This window comes from Myxine glutinosa, chromosome 1, assembly GCF_964187855.1.
Source record: "Myxine glutinosa chromosome 1, kmMyxGlut1.1, whole genome shotgun sequence".
NCBI classification, from domain to species: domain Eukaryota; kingdom Metazoa; phylum Chordata; class Myxini; order Myxiniformes; family Myxinidae; genus Myxine; species Myxine glutinosa.
Window position 1 is genome coordinate 109,821,941 of NC_136261.1, and position 25,188 is coordinate 109,847,128.

At 49.1% G+C, this 25,188-nt stretch overlaps 1 protein-coding gene across 3 annotated transcripts in view; it reads right to left on the minus strand.

Moving 5' to 3' along the window:
• LOC137424249 (uncharacterized) overlaps positions 1–25,188 on the minus strand; it is a 201,648-nt gene that overhangs the window by 128,677 nt on the left and 47,783 nt on the right. For all 3 annotated transcript variants that reach the window (XM_078775971.1, XM_078775969.1, XM_078775972.1), the window contains exon 6: positions 6,549–6,601. In XM_078775971.1, coding sequence (XP_078632097.1) covers positions 6,549–6,601 — 53 coding nt within the window. The remainder of the gene's footprint in view (positions 1–6,548; positions 6,602–25,188) is intronic.

The following is a 25,188-nucleotide window of genomic DNA, read 5'->3' on the forward strand; positions in this document are numbered from 1 at the left end:
GCACGATAGCCTGCTCGAACCAGTCATTGGTTGACCTGCCTTCTGGATACAGGCACATTTGTCAGTTGCTGCCACTCAGCCCTAAGCCGATTATCTGACTTGGTACGGCCATTGCAGACTAACCGGTGCAGCTGGCGATCATCCCTCCTTCTGGTTCTGCGGGGACGTCCTGGCCTCGGTATTGGAGTAGGGACACCCCTCTGAGCAGTTCGTTTCAGGATCTTTGACACCTGACCTTGAGTGATGCCATACTGCCGAGCAATAGCACGCTGTTTCATGCCGTAATTTCGTAAAGCCACCACTCCATGACAAACAGCATTGTCGAGTTGACGGACCATCTCCAGAGGAAGCGGCAATAACTTTTGGAGACGTGCAGCAGTTCTTTTCCACTAATACAGAACGCAACAACCCTTGTATACCCGACTGTGAAGCCAATCATCAAATGCATCTGTCCTTACATTTTGCCATGCCACCTGTAATATAATCCTGTTGTTGACTTCTTGCTGCGACAGACAATCAGTGACATGGTTCTTTTAACAAATAAATCACCAAAGTGTAAAAGAAACTCACCAGATTGATATACTGAGTTGAGAAAGTAAACCCAAGTCAAGAAAAAAAAAAAATCCATATTAAATGCCAAGTCTGTATATATATATTGTGAGAAACCCCCGGTGAAACCACCTTTGTTCTCACCCAAATGAGTGCCCCGCCCACCACTGACGTAACCTCCTTGGAGCCTCACGCGATTGGGAGGCGAGTCGGCACGTGATTGGTGGAGGGTCAGAGAGCGCGGCCGCCATCTGATGATACGGACGCAGCTCGGAGGTTCGAGGCCTCGAGGCGAGGGGACTTTCGTTACGCCTCACGACAGCGAGTTGTGCTGATCGTTTATAGTTATGGATTGTACGAGTGAGTGATTCCGGAGGAGAACGAGTGATTCCCGGAGATCGTAGATTGGAACTGTGAGTCCTATATTGCCTGCTTCGTGTTGGAGCTCCTGGCCGACCGTTCCTGGCGGCCTTGTGTGGTATTCCATCCTGGTATCCTTGGAGTCCCGGAGCTCGTCGATTGGAGCCGCGAGGATCTTACCTGCGTCTCGTGGGAGCGTCTGTGGCCGACCGTTCCTGCAGGCTTGTGCAGCCTATTCCATTTGTTACCTTTCATGGTTTTTGTGATCGAGCCAATAAAGCATCGTGCCTTACCCCTAGAAGGCCGATTAAAACACAATTGTGTTGATTACGTCTCTTTTGTCCACTCCGTGGATTACTTGAAGCCCGGACATTTACGTCCGTATTCCGTGCTGGGATACATTCCCCAGACGGGATCGCGACAAATGGGTTGCTCGTCCTAGGATCATTCAAGTAAGAGCCATTCGATTGAGACGGGAATTCTGCAGTGGACGACATCTTCTGGCATCTGTTCATCGCCTTCTCACCAGCGGACGCCGTCTGGGAGGAACTTTCTCGCCGTAGGACGCTGTCTTGGGCAGAGAAGTGAATAGCCTCGGATCCCTCCAAACAACCGACAAAGAATAAGCGAATAGCCTCGGATCCCTCCAAACAACCGAAAAAAAGAAAAAAAACGTGAGTATTTGTACGTGGTATTTTTCTCATTGGCAATTTGATGTGCGGGTGATATTGCGTAGTTGTGTCGTATTTCCCCAACAGAGCGTTGTGTTTGAGCGTTGTGTTGAGGTTGTGTTTTGTGCCTGGTCGTATGATAACTCGTAGCCAAGCTATGTCGACCAGGGAAGTGAGAGTTCAACCTGATCATGTTGACAGTCACGTGGGTGGCGAGGTGAGCGACGCAAGCAGCCTTGACCCGGTCACTCAACCCGAGATGTTAGGAAGCGATTCCATCATGACTAAATGCATGCGTTCGCCCTTCTGGACCGGGCTGACTCCGGTTCAACAACTTGACATGTATAACAGGGAGAATGACAGGGCAGAGGCAGAGCGTGCTGCGGCAGCAGAGAGAGAGCATGCGGCAGCAGAGAGAGAGCATGCGGCAGCAGAGAGAGAGCATGCGGCAGCAGAGAGAGAGCGTGAGAGAGAGAGAGAGCGTGCGGCAGCAGCAGAGGGAGAGCGTGCAGCAGCAGAGAGAGAGCATGCGGCAGCAGAGAGAGAGCGTGCGGCAGCAGCAGAGGGAGAGCGTGCGGCAGCAGCGAGAGAGCATGCGGCAGCAGAAGCTGAACGCGTCAGAGAGCATGAGTTGCGAATGTTGACTGAACGACTGCGGGCAGAGGGGTCTGCTGCAAGAGTCCCGGAAACTGTTCATGTTCGTTTGCCGGACTGGACGGGAGACACGAAGCCAGAAGCGTATCTGGAGATGGCGGAGAAGTTGTTGGCTGCCGGTGGCATTGATGAGAGCTTGTGGGTCGGCCATCTTGTGAGCCATCTATCTGAGAAGGCGAGGGAGGTATATGCGAGGATGGCAACCGAGGACGCAAACAAATACAGGGCATTGAAGGCCGAGATTTTGAATGCCTATGCGGTGTCCGCATGTATTTATAGGAGAAATTTTTTCAGCTGGACTCGTGAGTCCAGTCAAACCTATGAGGAACATTCGCGGGCCTTGTTGGAACAGCTGCAGAGATGGTTCAAGGGGAGCAAGGTGGAGTTACCTCAAGCGGTTGCGGAACTCCTGGTGCGTTACCGTATCGATCAACAGCTTCCGCCTGACTTAGCATTGTTTCTTGTCGACAAAGACACTGTTTCCTTGGCAGACTGCGTCAACCTTATTGATAAACATGTTTTGGCGTGCAAAATGCTGCAAGTCACGCAGTCGCTTCGTAAGACGGAGGAGTCTGCGATCAAGACCGCCCCCCGTCTGCCCGGCGGCTGGATCGAGGGGAAGGGTTCTCCGATGACCTCCACTGGGGGCGCTCGCGAGCCGCAGACCAGGGCAGGGCCCTGGTGCGATTTCTGCAAACGCGTGGGGCACGGTGAAAACCGCTGTTTCTCTAATCCCGCCAGTCCGGCCTACCGAGGCAACCCTCCTGTTAAGTCGGAGGGAGATCAGTGGAACTCATCCGCCGGGCCCTCGCACACGACGGTGGCATCGGTGACCGAGGTCACTGCCACCGGGGCTAATTCCATTCATCCACTGCATCAGGAGTATTCAGGGACAGCCTTAGTGGGTGGCCCCGATTCGATGCTGAAGTTTGAGACCAAATACCTTCGGGATACTGGGGCGACACGGTGTGTTCTCCGGGTGGGGGTAGTTCCGGCCTCTCAGATGCGTTATACCGGCGAGTATACCCTCCTTCGGGGCATTGACCGGGTTCTTGGCCGGTACCCCCTTGCCCTCCTCGAGGTCCGGAGTGACATTTTTAAGGGTCCAGTGACCTGTGTGGTAGTACCCTACTACCCTATACCCGGGGTCTCCTTGCTGATTGGCAATGATGCCATAGCCAGGGAGGAGTCATTGACTCTGACCTGTGGGGGGGTCCCTAGAGCCCAGAGTAAACAGGCGGAGAGAGGGGCGGAGTCAGACATATCTTCACTCTGGCCCGAGGAGCCTAGCGCCTCGACTCCAGTTTCCGACGGTGACGTTGCGTCAGCTGAAGTCCACCCGAGCCTCCCGTCAAGCCAACCTCAGGTGCCGTGCTCCTCAGGGACCGCTCCCGCCATGTCGCGATTCAGCAGGAACGCTAATGCTAAGGTATATGTGGGAAACCTGGGCAATGGAGCAGCGAGAGCCGAGCTAGGGAGGGTCTTCGGGCATTACGGACCACTCCGCAACGTATGGGTTGCTCGGAACCCACCTGGATTCGCAGTTGTTGAGTTTGAAGATCCACGAGATGCTGAAGATTCGGTCAGAGCCCTTGATGGAAGGTTAATTTGCGGATCGCGGGTGTGCGTCGAGATGTCGAATGGCATGTCGCGGCGGCCTCGTTTCAGACGCCCTTTGGTCCGCAGGCCGTTCGACCCGAAAGATCGATGTTACCAGTGCGGTGAAAAGGGTCATTACGCATATGACTGTCGTTCTCGACACCGGAGGAGAACCCGCCGCTCTAGGTCTCGGTCCGTTTCCCTCCTGTAAATGTTTCCCCACCTTGAGTTTGGCTCCCTTGTTTCTCTATTGTGCTTTGGGTGAAGTGTAACTCTTGTGGGGTAGATGTTAATGGGGTGTATGGTGTTTAATATTGGGTGTGAAAAAAAAAAAAAAAACTGGTTCATTGTTTACCCTGTTAACGCCTGTTAATTGCCTGTTGCGTTAATAAGTGCGTTATTGTTGCGTTATTGTGTTGCGCCATTGCGTTGCGTTGTTTCGTTATTGTTGTTAACAAGTGTTAGTAATTGTTAATGGCGTTAATTGCCTGTTAGCAATTCCCGCCATCATCTTGCCATGTGATTTGCACCTACTACAAATACTGGTTTTAAAAACGCCGTCTATTCGACGGGGTTTTTACTTAGGGGGGGAGGACTGTGAGAAACCCCCGGTGAAACCACCTTTGTTCTCACCCAAATGAGTGCCCCGCCCACCACTGACGTAACCTCCTTGGAGCCTCACGCGATTGGGAGGCGAGTCGGCACGTGATTGGTGGAGGGTCAGAGAGCGCGGCCGCCATCTGATGATACGGACGCAGCTCGGAGGTTCGAGGCCTCGAGGCGAGGGGACTTTCGTTACGCCTCACGACAGCGAGTTGTGCTGATCGTTTATAGTTATGGATTGTACGAGTGAGTGATTCCGGAAGAGAACGAGTGATTCCCGGAGATCGTAGATTGGAACTGTGAGTCCTATATTGCCTGCTTCGTGTTGGAGCTCCTGGCCGACCGTTCCTGGCGGCCTTGTGTGGTATTCCATCCTGGTATCCTTGGAGTCCCGGAGCTCGTCGATTGGAGCCGCGAGGATCTTACCTGCGTCTCGTGGGAGCGTCTGTGGCCGACCGTTCCTGCAGGCTTGTGCAGCCTATTCCATTTGTTACCTTTCATGGTTTTTGTGATCGAGCCAATAAAGCATCGTGCCTTACCCCTAGAAGGCCGATTAAAACACAATTGTGTTGATTACGTCTCTTTTGTCCACTCCGTGGATTACTTGAAGCCCGGACATTTACGTCCGTATTCCGTGCTGGGATACATTCCCCAGACGGGATCGCGACAATATATAGAACTGTGAGAAATAGTAGAAACTCCACAATACGAGCAGGGCGTCTCATTTGCATTGAATAAATAATCGGGAGATTAAATCAGACGTGGACGTAGCTTCAGGACTTCGATCTTTAATTATTGACAAGCTTTCGACCAACCAAGGTCTTCTTCTGAATCGGCCCCAAGTTCAACCGAAGTTCAACCGAAGAAGCTGGAAGGTGTGAAAACATTTTGCTACCTCGGAGACATGCTGAATGGAGAAGATGGATCAGACTCGGCAACGGTTGCTGGAGTGAGATGTGCATGGAAGAGGTTTCGAGAACTGAGTGGCGTGCTGATGAGGAGGGGAGTGTCGTTGAAGCTGAAGGGAAATGTGTATGCTGCATGTGTGAGAAGTGTTATGATTTATGCGAGCGAGACATGGGTAATGAACGTAGAGCAGCAACGAAGGGTGGAAATGCGAATGGTTCGGTGGATGTGTGGAGTATCGTTGAGAGAGAGGAAGACAAATGATGAATTGCTAAAGATGATGGGAATAGAGCCTGTGATTGATGCTGTGAAGAGGAACAGGTTGAGATGGTTTGGTCATGTGTTGAGGAAGGATGAAAGTGACTGGTTGAGAAGAGTGATGGAAATGAATGTAGAAGGAAGTAGAGGATGGGGAAGACTGAGAAAGACTTGGCTAAAGATGGTGGAAGAAGAAATGCGGGCAAGGGAGTTAACAAGGAGAGATGCATAAAATAGAGCAAAATGGAGAAGATTGTCATGGGGACCGCAAGGCTAACCCCGGCTCTAGCAGGGAAAATGGCCTTAAAATGCATGTTGTTGTTGTTGTTGTATATATATATACAGGGTGGGCCAAAAGTAACCATACATCGGGTTTTTAAAAGTGGTCGCAGATGTACAGCCACAGATGAAGATACAACGGGCAGAATACTAACAACGCTTACACGGAGTCCCCTAAAAAGTACACGATGGTTGTCTGCAGAAAGCGGTGTCAGCAGATCGAGTATCAGGTGCATTTTGAAAGCAAACAAATGCCATCCATACAAATTGCATATGGCGCAGCATCTGAGTGAAGATGACCCGGATGGACGGATGGAATTTTGTGAATGGGTATTAAGCAAATTGAACGATGACGCAAACTTCTCATCTGGGATGTTGTTTGCCGATGAAGCCAGTTTTTACGTCAATGGAGAGGTTAATCGGCAAAACGTACGTTATTGGAGTAATTTCATAAAAGTGTTTATTTTCCACACACTGACACTGACACACACACACACACTGACACACACACACACAAACACACACACACACACACACACACACACACACACACACACATACACACACACACACACACACACACACACACACACACACACACACACACACACATTGAATGAAACAAAGGATTACAATAATGATGGCAATGTGACAAAATGACAATGATACCTCTCGTCTGGCAGCCATGGCCGGTCTTACTCTTCCAACAGGCCTTGCTCCATCTGACAAAGACAAACAAGATTATAAAAGGAAAGTGCAACTTCATTTTTCCAGCATGATCTTCACTTTCAGCAAGTAAAACAATTACAAAGTTATCTGAGAAACATCTGTGTTGGAGAAAATGAATATGCACAGAATATTTTGACAGTTGCAAAGAACCAATGATTATCGTTAACACCCTATATACACCATAGAGAGTTCATGATATATGCCAAGTTTCAAAAAAAAAAATCCGTTGAGCGGTTTCGGAGAAAATGTCCATTTTTTCCCTTTACTTCAATATAGCTGCCATACCATGTGACCTATGATGTCAGTTAGCAATAGAATATTCTCTATGGAGAGTCACTCCAATTTTTTAAGTTTTGCATAGATCAGACAAGTGGTTGAATGCAGAAACACACAAAAATGCAAATTTGTGGCACAGGAGCATTAGCCAAAGAGAGAAGCACTAGTTTAGAATTGGGGGTGGGGAGGGGGGGTTAGTCTAAGAGGGGATGGGATTAATAATTTTTATTTTACATATCACATTTTACATATCACATACCACACATCACATACCACACATCACATACCACACATCACATACCACACATCACATACCACACATCACATACCACACATCACATACCACACATCACATACCACACATCACATACCACACATCACATACCACACATCACATACCACACATCACATACCACACATCACATACCACACATCACATACCACACATCACATACCACACATCACATACCACACATCACATACCACACATCACATACCACACATCACATACCACACATCACATACCACACATCACATACCACACATCACATACCACACATCACATACCACACATCACATACCACACATCACATACCACACATCACATACCACACATCACATACCACACATCACATACCACACATCACATACCACACATCACATACCACACACACACACACCACACACACACCCTTTCGAAGCAAGACTAAAAATACCTTAAATAAGCATTTATACTAAACTACCTTTAGATAGAAACAAGAAAATGACATTAAATGTCATAGCCCCCATGGCTTTAGTAATTTGGCTGTAAGATGTTAAAGGCCATCAGTCAGAAATCTTTGGTCAGATTACAAAAAAAATCTGCATATGTAAAACTCATGTATTGCCTTTTTGGCAAGTTTGAACAAAATCGATCCATGTATGTCGAGAAATGGTTGGGGGACAACGTTCAAGTAACAAAACAGGCCGCCAGTCAGCCATCTTGGATTTGATCTCGAAAAAAAAGGCAAGCATATGTAACCCATCATACAATTTCTGTGTGCCATGTTTGAACAAGATCGGTAAATGCATATCCGAGAAATGGTTGAGGACATGGTCAATATCAGGTAATTTTTTTATGGCGTAGCCGTCTAGAACAGTGTTTGTCCGTCAGTATGTATGTATGTATGTATGTACGTACGTACGTATGTACGTATGTATGTGTGTATGTGTGTGTGTGTGTGTGTGTGTGTGTGTGTGTGTGTGTGTGTGTGTGTGTATGTATGTCCCCTCAAACATATACCAATCAGAGCAGAGAATCTGGTCACATGACAGGGTGATGTGATTACGTCTGATGCCATTACGGCAGTGCTGCGGCTGACTCCACGCACCGCCATTTTGAGTTATATGTCGTTCAAGCTAAACATATCGTCAAACCTGTCATCTATCTATAATTCCAGTAATCTCTGTGTGTCTGTGTGTGTGTGTGTGTGTGTGTGTGTGTTTGTCTGTGACCGCTGTTTCTCGACAACCACGGGTCCGATCTAATTGAAACTTGCCAGATATATTGCTGGGGACCTGAGGATGTGCCTTTTCAAGGTTTCATATTAATCGGAGAAGTAGTTACCGAGCTATGGCGATTTATTTACCCGTACTCGCAAGCCGTTCGCTTTGGCTTTGCGAATGGACCAAACCATTTCATGTAAATAGAGGGGGGGGTTCTACCGTACTCGCAAGCCGTTCGCTTTGGCTTTGCGAATGGACCAAACCATTTCATGTAAATAGAGGGGGGGGTTCTGTGGTCGTTACTGCCACGTGGTTTCAAAGTTTTTTTTTGTTGTTGTTGTTTGCACGCATGTTTTTTTGCACGCACGTACGGGCACGCCCTAGTATATCACAATCGCCATGCTCTACCTTTATGTTTTTCATGCAGTGTGACAAACAAACAAAACGATTGTTAAAATGACCATCAAATATCAAAAGCATCTGCATTACGTCTCTTCTAACAATACTTATGTATAGGCCTTAGGCATTATGACTCTCCTGCCGCTTCGGACAAATTAAGTCCAGGTTTCTTGTTTCAGTAGTATCATTTTCATAATAATAATAATATTCTAGTAAATATAACCATAACACTTTAATCCCAATGTCATGAATGGAAAGTTGATGGATTGAAGCAGTGCAACAGGGGAAGTAAGGAATTCACCTCGGTTTTTTTTTTTTTATCATATAATTTTCGTAATAATAACGTAACGTTATTATTATAGTACATCTAATAGTAACACTAATCCCTTTGTAGTGACTGCAACGTTACTGGAGCTTATATATACATATATATATATATATACTAGCAGAAGTACCCGGCATTGCCGGGCGGGGGAGGAGGAGGGGAGGGGGAGGAGGGGAGGGGGAGGAAGAGGGGAGGGGGAAGAGGAGGGGAGGGGAGGGTGTGGGGGTGCCCGGGGGAAGAAGGGCCCCTCCCCCTTCCCCCTTCCCCTCCCCCTCCCCACCCTCCCCCCTCCCCCCCCGTTCCCCACCCCTCCCCCCCGTTCCCCACCCCTCCTCTTCCCCCTCCCCTCCTCCTCCCCCTTAACTCCAGGGGGGTTGATTCAGCCTGTCATCCTACCGAGGTCGGCAAATTGAGTACCAGTTCACTGGTAATTCCCTCTGTGCCGCAAGAGACGAACAGGGTTGGCGGCACGAACCCGGAAGTCGGAACTCATTGTCGTCAAATAAATGTAGCATGTATGTTTCACTCTCTGTCACATGCCGTTGGTCCCATGTCGATCGGATGAAGTTGAAAAATAATAATAATAATAATAATGCATTTATTTTATATAGCGCTTTTCAGGAAGCCCAAAGAAGCTTTGACAGAGTGCAAAACATAATGCATAGCAAAACATAAAAACAATTGCAAAAAAGAAGAATCAATAGGGAAATATTCAAAGCACAAAGGAGGGAGAAGGAGAGGAGATAGTCAGGGGTTAGATGCTGTGGGTTAAATGTTGAATGCAGTGTTGAACAGGTGGGTCTTGAGTGATGTTTTGAATGTGGTGAGTGAGGAGTCTCTGATGGTGTGAGCTAGCGAGTTCCAGAGGGTGGGAGCAGCGATGGAGCAGGCCCTGTCCCCCCAGGATCTAAATTTGGTCCGGATGGGGGGGGGTCAGGAGGTTGGTACCAGCAGAGCGGAGGTTGCGGGTGGGAGTGTGTCTGGAGAGGAGGTCAGCCAGGTAGGATGGGGCCAGGTTATGGAGGGCTTTGTAGGTCAAGAGGAGGATTTTGTACTGGATTCTCTGGGAGATGGGGAGCCAGTGAAGCTTGTAAAGGACGGGGGTGATGTGGTCACGGGTCCGGGAATGGGTGAGTCGACGGGCAGCGGAGTTCTGAATGTATTGGAGTTTATTGGTGATTGTTGAGGGTGAACCATAAAGGAGGCTATTGCAGTAGTCCAGACGGGAAGTGATGAAGGCGTGGATGAGGGTTTCTGCAGCCATGGAGGAGAGGGATGGACGGAGACGGGCAATGTTTTTCAGGTGAAAGAAGGCTGTCTTTGTGATCTGTTTAGTGTATTTGTCGAAGGAGAGGGTTTGGTCAAAGATGATGCCAAGATTCCGGATGTGAGGGGAGGTGGATACTGGGAAACCGTCGATGTTGAGGGCAAAGTTATGGGTGGACTTGGTGAGCGTTTTTGGGCCAATGATGATTATTTCAGATTTATCACAGTTAAGTTTGAGGAAGTTGATTTGAAGCCAGGATTTTATTTCAGTGATGCAGTTTGTCAGGATAGAGTGGGTGGCGGTGGAGATGGACTTGGTGGAGATGAAAAGCTGGATGTCATCGGCAAAGCAATGGAATTGGAGACCATGACGGAGGATTAAGTGACCGAGGGGGGACAGGTAAAGGATGAAGAGGAGGGGGCCAAGAACTGAACCTTGGGGGACACTTTGGGGGAGGGGAGCAGTGGGGGATTTGCAGTTATTGATGGAGATGAACTGACGTCTGTCAGAGAGGTATGATTTAATCCAAGAGAGGGCAGTGCCGGTAATGTTAAAGGTGGTTTCAAGTCGGGTGAGGAGGATGGTGTGATCGATGGTGTCAAAGGCGGCGCTGAGGTCGAGGAGGATGAGAATGTTGAGGTTGCCAGCGTCAGAGGAGAGGAGAAGGTCGTTGGTGATTTTGAGGAGAGCAGTTTCAGTACTGTGGTAGGAGCGGAATCCGGATTGGAATGTTTCATACAGGTTATTGGCAGAGAGGTGATGTTTGAGTTGAGTGGCTACAGCGCGTTCCAAAACCTTTGACAGAAAGGGTAGGTTGGAGATGGGTCTGAAGTTATTTAGGGTGTCAGGGTTTAGTCCAGGTTTTTTCAGAATGGGGGTAACAGCAGCAATTTTGAGGGATGGTGGGACGATGCCTGTAGACAGGGAGGAGTTTATTGTTGCAATGATAAGTGGAGAGAGAGCAGGAAGGGAGGCCTTGACAAAGCTGGAGGGGATGGGGTCAAGAGTGCAGGTGGCAGTTTTCATTCCGATGAGGAGTTCAGAGAGGTCAAGTAGGGGAGACTGGGGAGAATTGAGACAGGGGATGGCAGGATAAGGGGGGGCAGGTGGTTTGAGGGGGAGCAGGTGCGGCGGTGGTCAAGCTGTTGTAGATGTTTTCAATTTTGCGTTGGAAGAATGAAAGGAAGGAGATGCAGTTGTCTATTGTGAATGACTGGGTGGTGGTGTTCAGGGGGCTGAGGAGTTTGTTTATTGTAGAGAAGAGTGCTTTTGGGTTTCCGGAGCCAGAGTGGATAATTTGAGAGTAGTAGGCGGAGCGGGCGCGGGAGAGGGCATCTTTATAGTGTTGTATGTGGTCCTTGTAGGCCTGGGAGTGAACTGTGAGACCTGTTTTATTGCGGAGTCTTTCAAGTTGGCGAGCACGAGTTTTCATCAGGCGGAGTTCAGGGGTAAACCAGGGAGCAGAATGGGTGAAAGAAACTGTTTTGGTTTTTATAGGCGCAAGTTGGTCAAGGCAGGAGGAGAGCGTGTGGTTGTAGTAGTCAGTGAGGTCAGAAGGGGTGTGGAGGTCAACGAAGGGAGAAGTGGACATTTTTTCAGAGAGGGTCGATGAGAATGAGGTAGGTGAAAGAGCGTTTAGCTTACGGAAGTTGATAGTGCGATAATGCCTTGGTGCTGGGGTGGGGATGTTGATGGTCAGAGTGATGGCTAGGTGGTCAGAGAGAGTGAGGTCGGAGCCAGAGAGATGGTGCAAAATTAGTCCAGTAGAGCAGACAAGGTCCAAAATGTGACCACGGTTATGGGTAGGAAAGTTGACATGTTGAGTGAGGTTAAAGCAGGTGAGTAAATCAGTGAAGTCAGTGGTTAGCGTGGAGTCAGTGGAGTCCATGTGGATATTGAAATCAGCAAGGAGGAGGATTGAGGGGGAGAGGGAACATAGCTGGGTCAGAAAGTAGGAGAAGTCAGACAGGAATGATGGGTGTGGTTTGGGAGGGCGGTAGACAACAGCCATGACTGACTGTGTGTGACCAGAGAGTTTAAAAGCCAGGTGTTCAAATGATGGAGCAGATGATATGGAGATGAGGTTGGTCTTGATGTCTTGTCGGTGAATAACGGCAATTCCACCACCTCGGCCCTCCGAGCGTGGTTTATTGATGTAAGAATATCCATTGGGTGTGGTGAGGTTGAGCGTGTAGTAGTCCAGTGGTTGTTGCCAGGTCTCAGTGAGACAGAGAAAGTCCAGTTTATTTTCCAGGATGTAGTCGTTCAGGATGAGGCATTTGTTGTCGAGGGACCGGGTATTGAACAGGGTGAGCTTGATGTTGTTTTGTATGGCGGGTATGAATCCAGGTGATTTGGCCAGGGTTCGCAGACAGGAGGTGCGATTTTGTGCGTTGTTGTGACCAGGTGTGTTGGGACGATGAGTGGGAGTGCGCTGAGCCGACCAGAGGATGGGGATGGAGTGACCTGATTGTAAATAAACAAACTTACGACCGGAGCCACGGTGAATGTACCTGGGTCGACGCAGGAGTCCATTCGATTTGATTGCAGAGATGCATGATGGGGTGGAGCGGGTTTTAAGCAGGAGAAGCCTTGCGGCGGAGTACCGCAGAGCCATGCCAGCAGGAGCGAAGGGACGAGCACGAGGCCAAGGGTGAGGAGGCGAAACAATCGTCACAACCCACGGGAGTGGGCCCGAGGAAACAGCGAAGGAGCCGAGCAGGTGAAGCCAGGAGCAGAGCCGGGACCATGCAGATGGCAGACAGGAGCGAAGAGACGAGCACGAGGCCAAGGTTGAGGAGGCAAAGCGGCAAATGCAGCGGCAAACGACCGCCGCCGCTAATCAAGATCACGGCGGCAAACCGCCACCACCGCCGCTGCAAACAATGGGCACAACCCACGAGAGTGAGCCCGAAGTGAAGTGAAGTGAAGCCCGAAGTGAAGTGAAGAACATTACGAAGTTTCTCTGGGACGTACTGATTCCGAATAATGAAGTTGAAAAAATTAACGTTCCGAAATACGCTAATTACGCTAACAGAAGCGCTGGCGCTGCGAAGCGCTAGAGGGAACGCTGCGCTCCCTCCCTTCGATTCCCTCCCTCTTCTGCCAGCGCTTCTGCGCTAATACGCTAATTTTAAAACCCGATGTTTTTTAAAATTTAAGGTGTGCTGTAGTTGCTCTGAGACGTACTGATTCCGAATATGCCTTTGGTTTTTCTCTGCGATGAGTAGTTCTCGAGTTATAAGAGGACAAACAAACAAACATACTTTACTGCTATATATATATATATATATATATATATATATATATATATATATATATTGTTACAGACGCGGCTTTAGATGTTATTTTACCGAGCGGTTGGTATTACCGCGTCCGAACAGTTACTCCCCAATTAGAACCCGATTCCACCCGACGTTGACCAGATCGCACCGCAGATATTCAATCGGGAAACCTCTAAAGCGACCGAAAGAGAAGGAAAAGAGAAGACGACAGAGTACGGAGGAAGAACAGATTTATTATACACACACAAGCAAAAAGGAAGAGCGACCAAAATTATTTACAAGCAATGGATGGAAAAAGCAGTCACACAGTGCATCGTTAGCTTATTCTATTCAATTTACTTAATCCCAAGACAACGAGTAGGACAGACGACGTTCACACTTACACGGGGGATATTGCAGGCAGGTAGGGCTTGAGGTGGATTGCTGGAGGGGGAGGCAGGGTCGGAGGCAGCAGCTCTCAATTCCTCGCGGTTTTTGGCAGGAAAACCCTTCGTCGCGTATCCGCTGCCGATGCTGTAGACGTCACGCGCTGGCTCGGGCACACCTGCTCCTCTCCTTCTGGTGGAGCCGTCTCCCTCCTTTCAGCGCGTCTCTCCAAAGCTGGTTTCCTTTCCGAGTACCTCTCCTCTTTGGCTTGGAGCGTTTCGCATCTCACCGCTCCTCTTGGTGTCGCCTCTTCGCTCATCTCCCAGGTCATCTCGTGAAGCAGTCCCTTACAGTCGCTTTTATAACTCGGGGCGGAATCAAGCCGCCGGCTGCGAGGGCACGCCTACCGGGTCGCTCACCGCGGTGCTGATTGGCCATGCGACCCTCTGGCTCACTCCTCCCCTCTATGACGAGGTGGAGACACGCCTTTCTTCTCCGAGATTAGCACATGGGCAATGGCGGCTTGCGGGATTGAACACAACTCGCACCCTTTTGAAAGGAACTTTGGAGAGCGGAGATGATTTGGGGAAATTGGAAGGGCCTACGCTTATTTTGTTTGATACAATGCAAAGTCAATCTAGTGGGAAACACATATTTAGCCTACATAGAATAAGGAAATACACTATTTAAAAAGATATATCGTGGCCTGCGTGTAAGTTTAATGGAATTAACTAGGAGGACGGCTGCGACCATTATTTACATTACGAGGATGTTACACATAACAAAACCATACTTTTTACATTCGTTACACTTCCTCCAAAATTGTTACACTTCTCAAAAAACCGTTACACTTCTCAAAACCGTTACACTGCACCCTCCTTTCTTCAGGCCCGTGCTCGGGCCTACTAAACTTTAACTTAGTGTGACACGTAGGTGTAATTCCCTCTACAATTAACCTGACCCTGAGTGTGACAATTTTAAAACACAAATAGGTATGTCCCCCTATTGCATTGCACCCTGTCTAACAGACTCAAGCCCACAGCTAACCGAATTACGGAATTATTCTCAAACTATACATTTACGGTGGGGAGCATTATTTACAATGACGTTATTTCTTATTTACAACGCAACCGAGGACCTGTGTTTTTTTTTTGTTTTTTTTTAGGGAACAAGAAAAAGAAATTCCTGTTGGGAGGGAGGAGACAGCACGCATTGCATCGATGCACCAGTACCAATACCACCAAAGCACCCAAAAGCACCAAAAGCACCACAAAGCACCAAAAGCACCACTCGGTGCGCAGTCACCATGGTTCATAATAAACACAACAAAACAACTGGTGGTGGTCTTCTCTTTCTCTGCTGGGCCGATGTTCTTCCCGACGTCTTCTGGCTTCATGCGGCCTACTTGGAAATATAAAAAAGCACAACTTGTGTTCGTTTTTTATTTAGGGCCTCAGGGGCCAACTAAGGGTGGTCCACCTGTTTGGCATAGGTGCCACCTTACCGAGGTCCGCAAGCAAGATTCCCTGGCCACTATGGCCGGTCTCCAACAGAGGTGCCCTGCCCCAGAACCTGGGGTCCATCAAGTGGTACTTGGCCGCAGAACAGCGGTCCATAAAGTGGTACATCAACGCAATGCATGCTGGTTCTGAGAATCTCGTGCGCACAATGGCCACCTCACGCACGCTCCCCTCGGCACCCAATGGCGCACAGGTCATGTGGGAGACAAAAGAGACAATTGAGCGAGGGGTAAGGTCACAAGGGTACACATCAATAAGGCAATGCAAGGCGAAATGCGTACGGAGGGCGAAGTGAGAAAGCTCGTCCCTACCGTACGTCACCCCCCTGTCACCTACACTACCCTTGCCCTTACCCCATATGTACAAAATCTGCACATTACCAATTCGTCACTACTGTCACGTCTTCCCCATATTTCCCCTATACCAAATTCGTCTCCACAATCCCTCGACTTCAAAATTTGCCATCACCAATTCATCATCAATCCTCATAAGGAGGGAGAGATGGAATTACGCACAATGTCACACCCACGTCATGATGCGTCTCACAATCCAAACATTTGCATCATAAAAATAATCAAAACATGGCATGGTGCGGAGTACCTGTCACCTCAGGTGAGTGGATGCAGATGGTGTGAGGAGATCCTTCATCCTAACTATCCTCTAAATGATTTTAACACACTTTACACTACCCGGGGTCTCTCCCTGCCAATCCATTGGCCAACTTACACTATGGGTTCTAATAACCAATTCCCATTGACCAAACTGTGGTGCTTCTCAATTTGGGGTCTCACCCCCCCCGATTCATCTCCCGGTGCCCTCGCACAATTTCTGGGCTGCGACGTGTAGCTCTCCCAGCAGGTCTACCCACCTGCACACCTCCACCACTGCAGTTGCCACCCGAGCTTACCTAGCTCCTCACCCTAACCTAACTAACTGGGGAAGGCCCTCTCCTGGCTCTGTCACCCCTTGGTGCCCTCTGGCACTGGGCTACCCGGGTCCGTCCTCCGGATCCTCGGGCCCCATCCACAACAACTACTACCGGCTCCCAGAGCCCACCTGCGGCCTCACCTGGCCGACATCCTCACAGTGGTGGAGCGCCCAACCAACTACACACACTAACAGGCTACACGCCCAGCCATTTCCACAACACTAATGCACCCATCCAAAGACCATTCTTTCACCCGCACCACAGATGCCAATATCCAACCACAATTTACCTGTACCCTCTACCTAACACTTACACTACCCGCCCCGGGTATCCGTGATGGGGGTCCACTCTTCCCCCATTCACACCTTCGCACCATCCACTCCACTCCACAATTTCCACCATTCTCACTCCACGACCATTCATTCCAATACTCCAGATATTCCACACTACCATTTATTCCACACAGCCACATACACCTGTTGTTGCACACCTGTGCCCTCACACCTGGTGCCACCTGCACCCTCCTTTCTTCCTGGACCATTTGGTCAACACAACACGCAATCACCACTACTCCCTCATACACTGCTCCACACACCTGTTCAGTTGCACACCTGTGCAATCACACCTGTTCAATCACACCTGTTCAATCTTCAAACACACGGCATCATCTCAGCTAACTACTCCCCTCTGAAACTTGCGCTTCCCAGTCGCATCGTCCCTTTAAACTATTGCGCTCCCACGTCATTATCATCCACACTAAACTACCTGCGTCCCCACTACAGGTATCAGTCACTATCTAAACTTAACGTTACCTAATGTCATCTTCGCTAGATCCCTACACGATATATCCTAACCCACCCGGGCTAGTTTTCACTGCCATACACCCCATAATCTATAGCGCATTTGCCCCCACTGTGAGGGATGACAGAGTTGCCATCCCACCACATCGGGCATCTCCCACTACAAATTTGGCTCATCCAAATTCCAACCAATTCAAAAATTTTCCATTTACTGCCAATTCTACCCATCATCTGCCAATCATTACTGCCAATCATCAAATTTTGCCTTTTTCTAATTTCGGGGCCAAAACACTATCCTCCTCACCCGTCTACTTATTACATCCTCTCGGTGTGCCAATTCACGTCTGCAGCCCGGCTTCGTACAGCCGAGCAATGAACGCGGGTCGTTTTGTGCCAGCGGCTGGATACGTCCCGCATTCGGGGCTGGGACGGGGGCTTACCCGGGCCGAGATCCCACGCACCACCTCGGCGTGGAGCCATCCAATGTCCCGATCTCGACCTGCCGGCACGTCTCAATAGAAAGTGGTCGCCATGGCGACCCTTCCTATCGGGCTGCCCGCTCCGCCTAGTGGAGCCGGACGCGGCCGTTCCAAGCGAGGCACAGCGTGGATCGCGTACGGCGGTTCTTTCGAAACCGCCGTGGTTCGGATCCCCGCTGGTCCTCGCGGCACGCGAAGCTGCCCGACGCGCACCGAGGGCCCGATTCGGCTATAAGTCGTTCTAACCTCGAACCCGGTTACCGTCGATGCTTCACCTGCATGCTTACATGCATACGCTACCCCTTTCTTGCTCATACCTCCAGCTGTTTCCATGCTCCTCGTCGTACCTTCTCTTACACACCCAGGTACACTCGTTCCACTCCCAGCCTTGGTCACACACCTGACCACCGAACACCTTGGCACACATTCGTCGCTCGCACACCTCACCAACACACCTCTTCGCGCCCCTTCCTCGGTCACCTCCTCTGTGACCATCACAGGGGTGCTCTCACCCGCACACCCAACCACGTGCCTCACGACCAACTCAAGTGTGCATTCCCACACACGCTCTACCATTCCAGGTGTGCATCCTTCCATTCCAGGTGTACATCCTCGCTCACCTGTCATAACCAACTCACGCTCCGTTTCACTCTCACAACTCTCACCTCCACTCTCGGTCGCGCACTCACCCTTACTCTCGACAGCACACTCTTTCCTCATGCACCCGTCCGTTACACACCTTTCTCGCGCACACTCTTGCGCACACTTTTCCGTTACTTCCTCCGTAACACTCACCACACCGCGCTTCCATGTACCCCCTCGCACACGCGCTACGACCGACTCACTCTCGACAGCACACTCACTCCTTGGCGTGCACTTTTTCCTCACACACCCCATGGTCGGACATTCTCGCACACCTCTTTTTTCGCACACCAGACCTGTCGCACACTTCACCAACGGCCTCTCACGAACACCCGGATCCAAACCAATCCCCAAGCCGACTGAAGCTTTCCTCACATCATATACATTGCCACTCACCTCCGTACCTCGTCTCCGCACCTCCTTTGCCACCTGCAAACTCTTTATGTGGTTAGTGAGCATCACATTATGAGTTGAGCACCGACCTTGCACATATTCCATGACTTCCTCCTTTATCTCCCTCTTAGTTTCCCTCCGTCTCTTCTTAATTTCACTCACCTCTTCTTCCACTTCCTCTAATTTTTGCTTCACCTCTTTTATTTCCCGGTGCGTCTCCTCAAGTTCGTCCTCTAAGGCTACCGTGACCGTCTCTATGTGCATCCTCACCTGCCGGTCCTTTGTCTCCATTATCTCTGTCACCTCGTCCACCCTCATTGTCAGTTCCTCACGTACCATCTGACATTGCTTCTGTGTCGCTATTAATTCGTTTTTAATTTCTTTTTGTGTCGCCTTCAACCCTCCGAGTACTGCAGTGTTCTTTTGAACCTGCTCCACTAGTTCTTTTTGTCCCTCCGTCAGCTGTTCCACCTCCTCCGTCAGATCTTCTATTCCCCCTTGTAACTTTGCCGTATTATTTCTCACCTCTTTCTCCATACGCTTCTCACCTCGCTTTACCTCCTCGCGTAGCCCCGAAACCTCCTCACTTACCCCTCGTCGTATCTCCTTCATCTCTTTTGTAGATGCCACCCTCATCTGTCCCAATTCATCCCTCTGAGCATCCAATTTGGTTTCTACCCCGATTTTTACCTCCTCTATCTGCTCTCCCATTCGTTTGATTTCCCTGGCAGATTGTTCCCCTATTTCCCGCAATTTGTCCTCCATCCTATTTTCTAACCCCATTAACCCATTTTTCACCTCTTTTATCCCGTTGTCTAACCCCTCACCGGTACTCCTCGCTTCGTCCCTCATTACCCCCATTTGGTTTCCCATTACCCCCATTTGGCCCTCCAATCGCTCACCCTGAGCATCCATCCGGTTCCCCATTACCCCCATTTTTGCTTCTAGCCTCTCCATAAGGGCCCCCATTTGCAACATAAAAAGGTTCGAATCCACCAGCGGCGCTGCTGCGGTCGCGGGCGCGGCAAAATTTGGTGCCGCTACACCCACGTGCGCGAGGACGCCATTTTGTGCGCCTGATACCCCCTCAACCACCTCCTCATTGCTCTCCTCCTCCCTTTCTTCCCCTAAGTCCTGGGTTACCCCTAACCCGTCTATCTCCCCCACCGACATCCGATCGCCTTGATTGTCCATGGCGCGATCTCAAAATTCGGGTTTTATAAAACAAAATAAATTTCGGCAGCTTGTAATTGTGAGCGCGTTAAGCGCGCTTCGGGTCCGATCTCACTCCTCGACACCAATTGTTACAGTACTAACACAATTGGTGTCCAAAATTTGGGCCTAACAAATTTAGTCCCAGGTCCGAATCCAACTCCTGACAACCAATTGTTACAGACGCGGCTTTAGATGTTATTTTACCGAGCGGTTGGTATTACCGCGTCCGAACAGTTACTCCCCGATTAGAACCCGATTCCACCCGACGTTGACCAGATCGCACCGCAGATATTCAATCGGGAAACCTCTAAAGCAGGGGCGGGCAACCCCCGGCCCGCGGGCCGGATGTGGCCCGCGAAGGCTTAGCGTCCGGCCCGCCACCCTGCTAGGCTTTATTATTGCAATCCGGCCCGCGGACCTCCCAGTAAAACTCATATCATTTGTAAATGTAAGAGTTTATATTTAGCCGGTCTGAATTCAAGAAAGGGACATTTTGTCTTCAGCACCGTCCTCTTCCGGAAGACATGCGCACGGGGAACTGTCTTGCCTAGACACCGCCTGCTTGCTGATAGGCGGTCTTTTCAAATCAGCCGGCATGTGATACGGACGTCCTTCCGATTCAGTCAGCTTGCGACAAACGTTGGTGTCTGGGACAAATAACTTGCAACAAAGAGGTAAGCGACGCAGAGTTCTCTAAACCTATTTCAATTTTCACTTTCTTTCAATTTGCTTTGTTTTGTTTGTTAGAACATGTTATTATCTTTCATTTGCTGCGTTTAAATAATTTTATTCTCCCTTTTTATTTGTAAAAATAAAAATATAACGAACTTTCTATTTGTAAAGAAAAAATATATATAACGAACTTTCTGTTTGTAAAAGAAAAAAGAAATTGACGAACTTTTGTTTAAAAGGAAAACGAAATTGACGAACTTTTGTTTAAAAGGAAAACGAACTCTTTAAAAAAAAAAGTATGCAGACTGATTCATTTCCTGTATTTCAGTTTTACGGTGAAACTGTGTCATATTCAGCGTTGGCCACGTGCGCGCAAAATAAATACATTCATCTGTACAATTCGTTTTCCGAGATTTTTTGTGCCCCAGATTGCTTGCTGTTACATCATTTATTCATTGCTGATATACCTAATTTTCTTCCTTTTCAGCTCATCATGTCTGCGACCCAGCGTGTTAAGAAGAGGAAAGTGGACCTCGAGCGTCGGATCTTCAACCCTGAGTGGGAGAAGTACTTCTTCATCGAGCGCTTTGGACAGGCCCAGTGCCTCATATGCTTGAAGACTTTGGCTGTCCTAAAAGAGTACAACGTGCGCCGCCACTGGGAGACAGAGCACCGCTCGTCAAACTTCGCGTCGGTGTCTGCCACCGAAAGGAAGGACGCCATGGTTAGACTATCAGGCAACTTGGAGAAACAAACTTCACTCTTCCGCAAGCAGAATACTGAGGCCGAAAAGGTGACGCGCGCCAGTTATGAAGTCTCCCGCATCCTTGCTCGCCGAATGAAGCCATTCGCGGATGGGGACTTCATCAAGGAATGCCTCCTCGCTGTAGTGGACTCCGTCTGTCCAGAGCAGCGTTCCTCCTTTGAGAACGTGAGCCTTTCGTCCCGCACCGTTCGTCGCCGCATCGAGGATATGTCGGAAAACGTGCACGACTCACTCAAAACACGCAGCTCAAATTTTGTCGCCTTTTCCCTCGCTCTGGATGAGAGCACCGACACAAAGGACACGGCCCAGCTGTCCGTTTTCATCCGTGGCGTCACCGCTGACTTTCAAGTGTGTGAGGAATTCCTCCAGCTTGTCCCGCTGCGCGACACCACCACTGGGAAAGACATCTGCGACGCCGTGCTTCTGTGTGTTGATCAGCACTCCCTGGACCTCTCCCGTCTTGTGTGTGTGACGACCGACGGTGCCCCGGCGATGGTTGGTGAGAAGAAGGGCGCCGCTTCGCTGCTAGTGCGTCACTGTGCAGCCGCCGGATACACTCAGCCCATTAACAAGATGCACTGCATCATCCACCAAGAGTCCCTGTGCGCTAAGTCTGCCAACCTCGTTGGTGTCATGTCTGTCGTGGTGAAGGTCGTCAACTCCATCCTCTCCCGCAGCCTTAACCATCGTCAGTTCCAGGCACTGATGGATGAGGTGAACGTGCACTACAACGACCTGCTCTACTTCTGTGAGGTACGCTGGCTGAGTCGTGGGGCCATGCTGTCTCGGGTGTGCGACCTACAGCAGGAGATTGCCACCTTTCTACGTCAGAAGAACCTTCCCCACGCTGATCAATTCTCTGATCCGCGGTGGCTAGCTCGCCTGGCCCTGCTCACGGACATCACGGCGCACCTGAACACCCTCAACATAAAGCTGCAAGGCAAAGACATTCTCGTGACAGACATGTACGCGCACATCACTGCCTTCGAGGTTAAACTGCGCTTGTGGGAGGCTCAATTGGCTTCTGGTCAGTTTGTGCATTTTCCTCGCCTTGCTGCATGTGCCCCTGACGATGTGGACCTGGGCACTTGCGTTAGTGTCGTCAACTCTCTACGTGAGGAATTTGCTTCCCGTTTTGCAGGAGTCAGGGTGCTGGCTGCGGACTTCAAGCTTTTCACTGCTCCCTTTGACTTCCCCGTGGAAGACGCCCCTGCCTCCTTACAGATGGAGTTGGTGGAGCTGCAGTGCAACGATGAAATGAAGGCGAAGTTCCGCACCTCTTCTCCATTGTCCTTCTTCCGCGACACCGTTCTCCCTTCTAACAATTTTCAAAAATACATTGCCCATGTCCAACGCATTGTGGCCATGTTCGGCAGCACCTACTGCTGTGAACAGCTCTTCTCGAAAATGAAGTACACGAAGTCTCACCTTCGCTCCCAACTCTCGGACCGCCACCTCAATGACATTCTTCTGTTGTCTACCTCAACCATCGAGCCAGACATGGAAATACTTCTTCATGGCAAGCAGCACCAGCAGTCTCATTGATTTGTAGAGTGTTCAATGCAATTTTTGTACAATCTATTCATGTAAACAAAATATAGTAATTCTGAGATTTCGTTTTTCACTCCGGCCCGCGATCTCCTTCCAAAAGTCTCATCTGGCCCTCACTCTGAAAAGGTTGCCCGCCCCTGCTCTAAAGCGACCGAAAGAGAAGGAAAAGAGAAGACGACAGAGTACGGAGGAAGAACAGATTTATTATACACACACAAGCAAAAAGGAAGAGCGACCAAAATTATTTACAAGCAATGGATGGAAAAAGCAGTCACACAGTGCATCGTTAGCTTATTCTATTCAATTTACTTAATCCCAAGACAACGAGTAGGACAGACGACGTTCACACTTACACGGGGGATATTGCAGGCAGGTAGGGCTTGAGGTGGATTGCTGGAGGGGGAGGCAGGGTCGGAGGCAGCAGCTCTCAATTCCTCGCGGTTTTTGGCAGGAAAACCCTTCGTCGCGTATCCGCTGCCGATGCTGTAGACGTCACGCGCTGGCTCGGGCACACCTGCTCCTCTCCTTCTGGTGGAGCCGTCTCCCTCCTTTCAGCGCGTCTCTCCAAAGCTGGTTTCCTTTCCGAGTACCTCTCCTCTTTGGCTTGGAGCGTTTCGCATCTCACCGCTCCTCTTGGTGTCGCCTCTTCGCTCATCTCCCAGGTCATCTCGTGAAGCAGTCCCTTACAGTCGCTTTTATAACTCGGGGCGGAATCAAGCCGCCGGCTGCGAGGGCACGCCTACCGGGTCGCTCACCGCGGTGCTGATTGGCCATGCGACCCTCTGGCTCACTCCTCCCCTCTATGACGAGGTGGAGACACGCCTTTCTTCTCCGAGATTAGCACATGGGCAATGGCGGCTTGCGGGATTGAACACAACTCGCACCCTTTTGAAAGGAACTTTGGAGAGCGGAGATGATTTGGGGAAATTGGAAGGGCCTACGCTTATATTGTTTGATACAATGCAAAGTCAATCTAGTGGGAAACACATATTTAGCCGACATAGAATAAGGAAATACACTATTTAAAAAGATATATCGTGGCCTGCGTGTAAGTTTCATGGAATTAACTAGGAGGACGGCTGCGACCATTATTTACATTACGAGGATGTTACACATAACAAAACCATACTTTTTACATTCGTTACACTTCCTCCAAAATTGTTACACTTCTCAAAAAACCGTTACACTTCTCAAAACCGTTACAATATATATATATATATATACTGTATATATATATATATATATATATATATATATATATATATATATATATATATATATATATATATATATATATATATATATATATATATATTTATTTATTTATTTATTTATAGTAGCCGGATCCGAATCCAGATCTTCAACAAAATCTAATCATTTCGTCCTTGTCACATCCAGTCGCGTGAAAAAGTAAGCACACCCCATGTAAAGTTTTGACTTTTTCAACATATTTCAACATACAGCTTTTTGATGTTCATTTCAACAATATTGATAGATAAAGGTGATATAATATAACAAATATCATGAAACATTTACATTTTATAGTCCATTGTATAATTTAAATAAACATAAATGCAAATTTCGCATGTGGAAAAAGTAAGTACACCCTTGGCTTGAATAGGTGGTTTTCCCCCTTTGGCAGAAACAACCTCAAGTATGCGTTTCTTATAACTGTCTACCAGTCTCTGACATCGACTGGGAGAAATTTTTGCCCACTCCTCCATGCAGAATTATTTCAGCTGTGCGAAGTTTGAGGGGTTTCTTGCATGCACACTGCACAGCTCGTTTCAAATCCCCCCACAACACTTCGAGGCGATTTAGATCCCAACACCGGGCTTTGACTTGGCCATTCCAGAACCCTCCATTTCTTTCTTTTCAGCCATTCATTGGTGGATTTACTGGTATGTTTAGGGTCATTGTCATGTTGCAAGGTCCAGCTTCGGTTGAGCTTCAACTTTCCGACAGATGGCCTCACATTATCCTCAAGCACCCTCTGGTACAATGAAGAAATCATAGTGGATTATATGACGGTGAGCTGCCCAGGCCCTGATGCAGCAAAGCTGCCCCAAACCATAATATTTCCACCACCATGCTTTAGAGTTGGTATCAGGTTCTTGTGGTCAAATTCTGTCTTTGGTTTTCGCCAAACATGTCTTCTGGTACTGTGGCCAAATAGCTCTACCTTTGACTCATCTGTCCAGAGCACATTGTT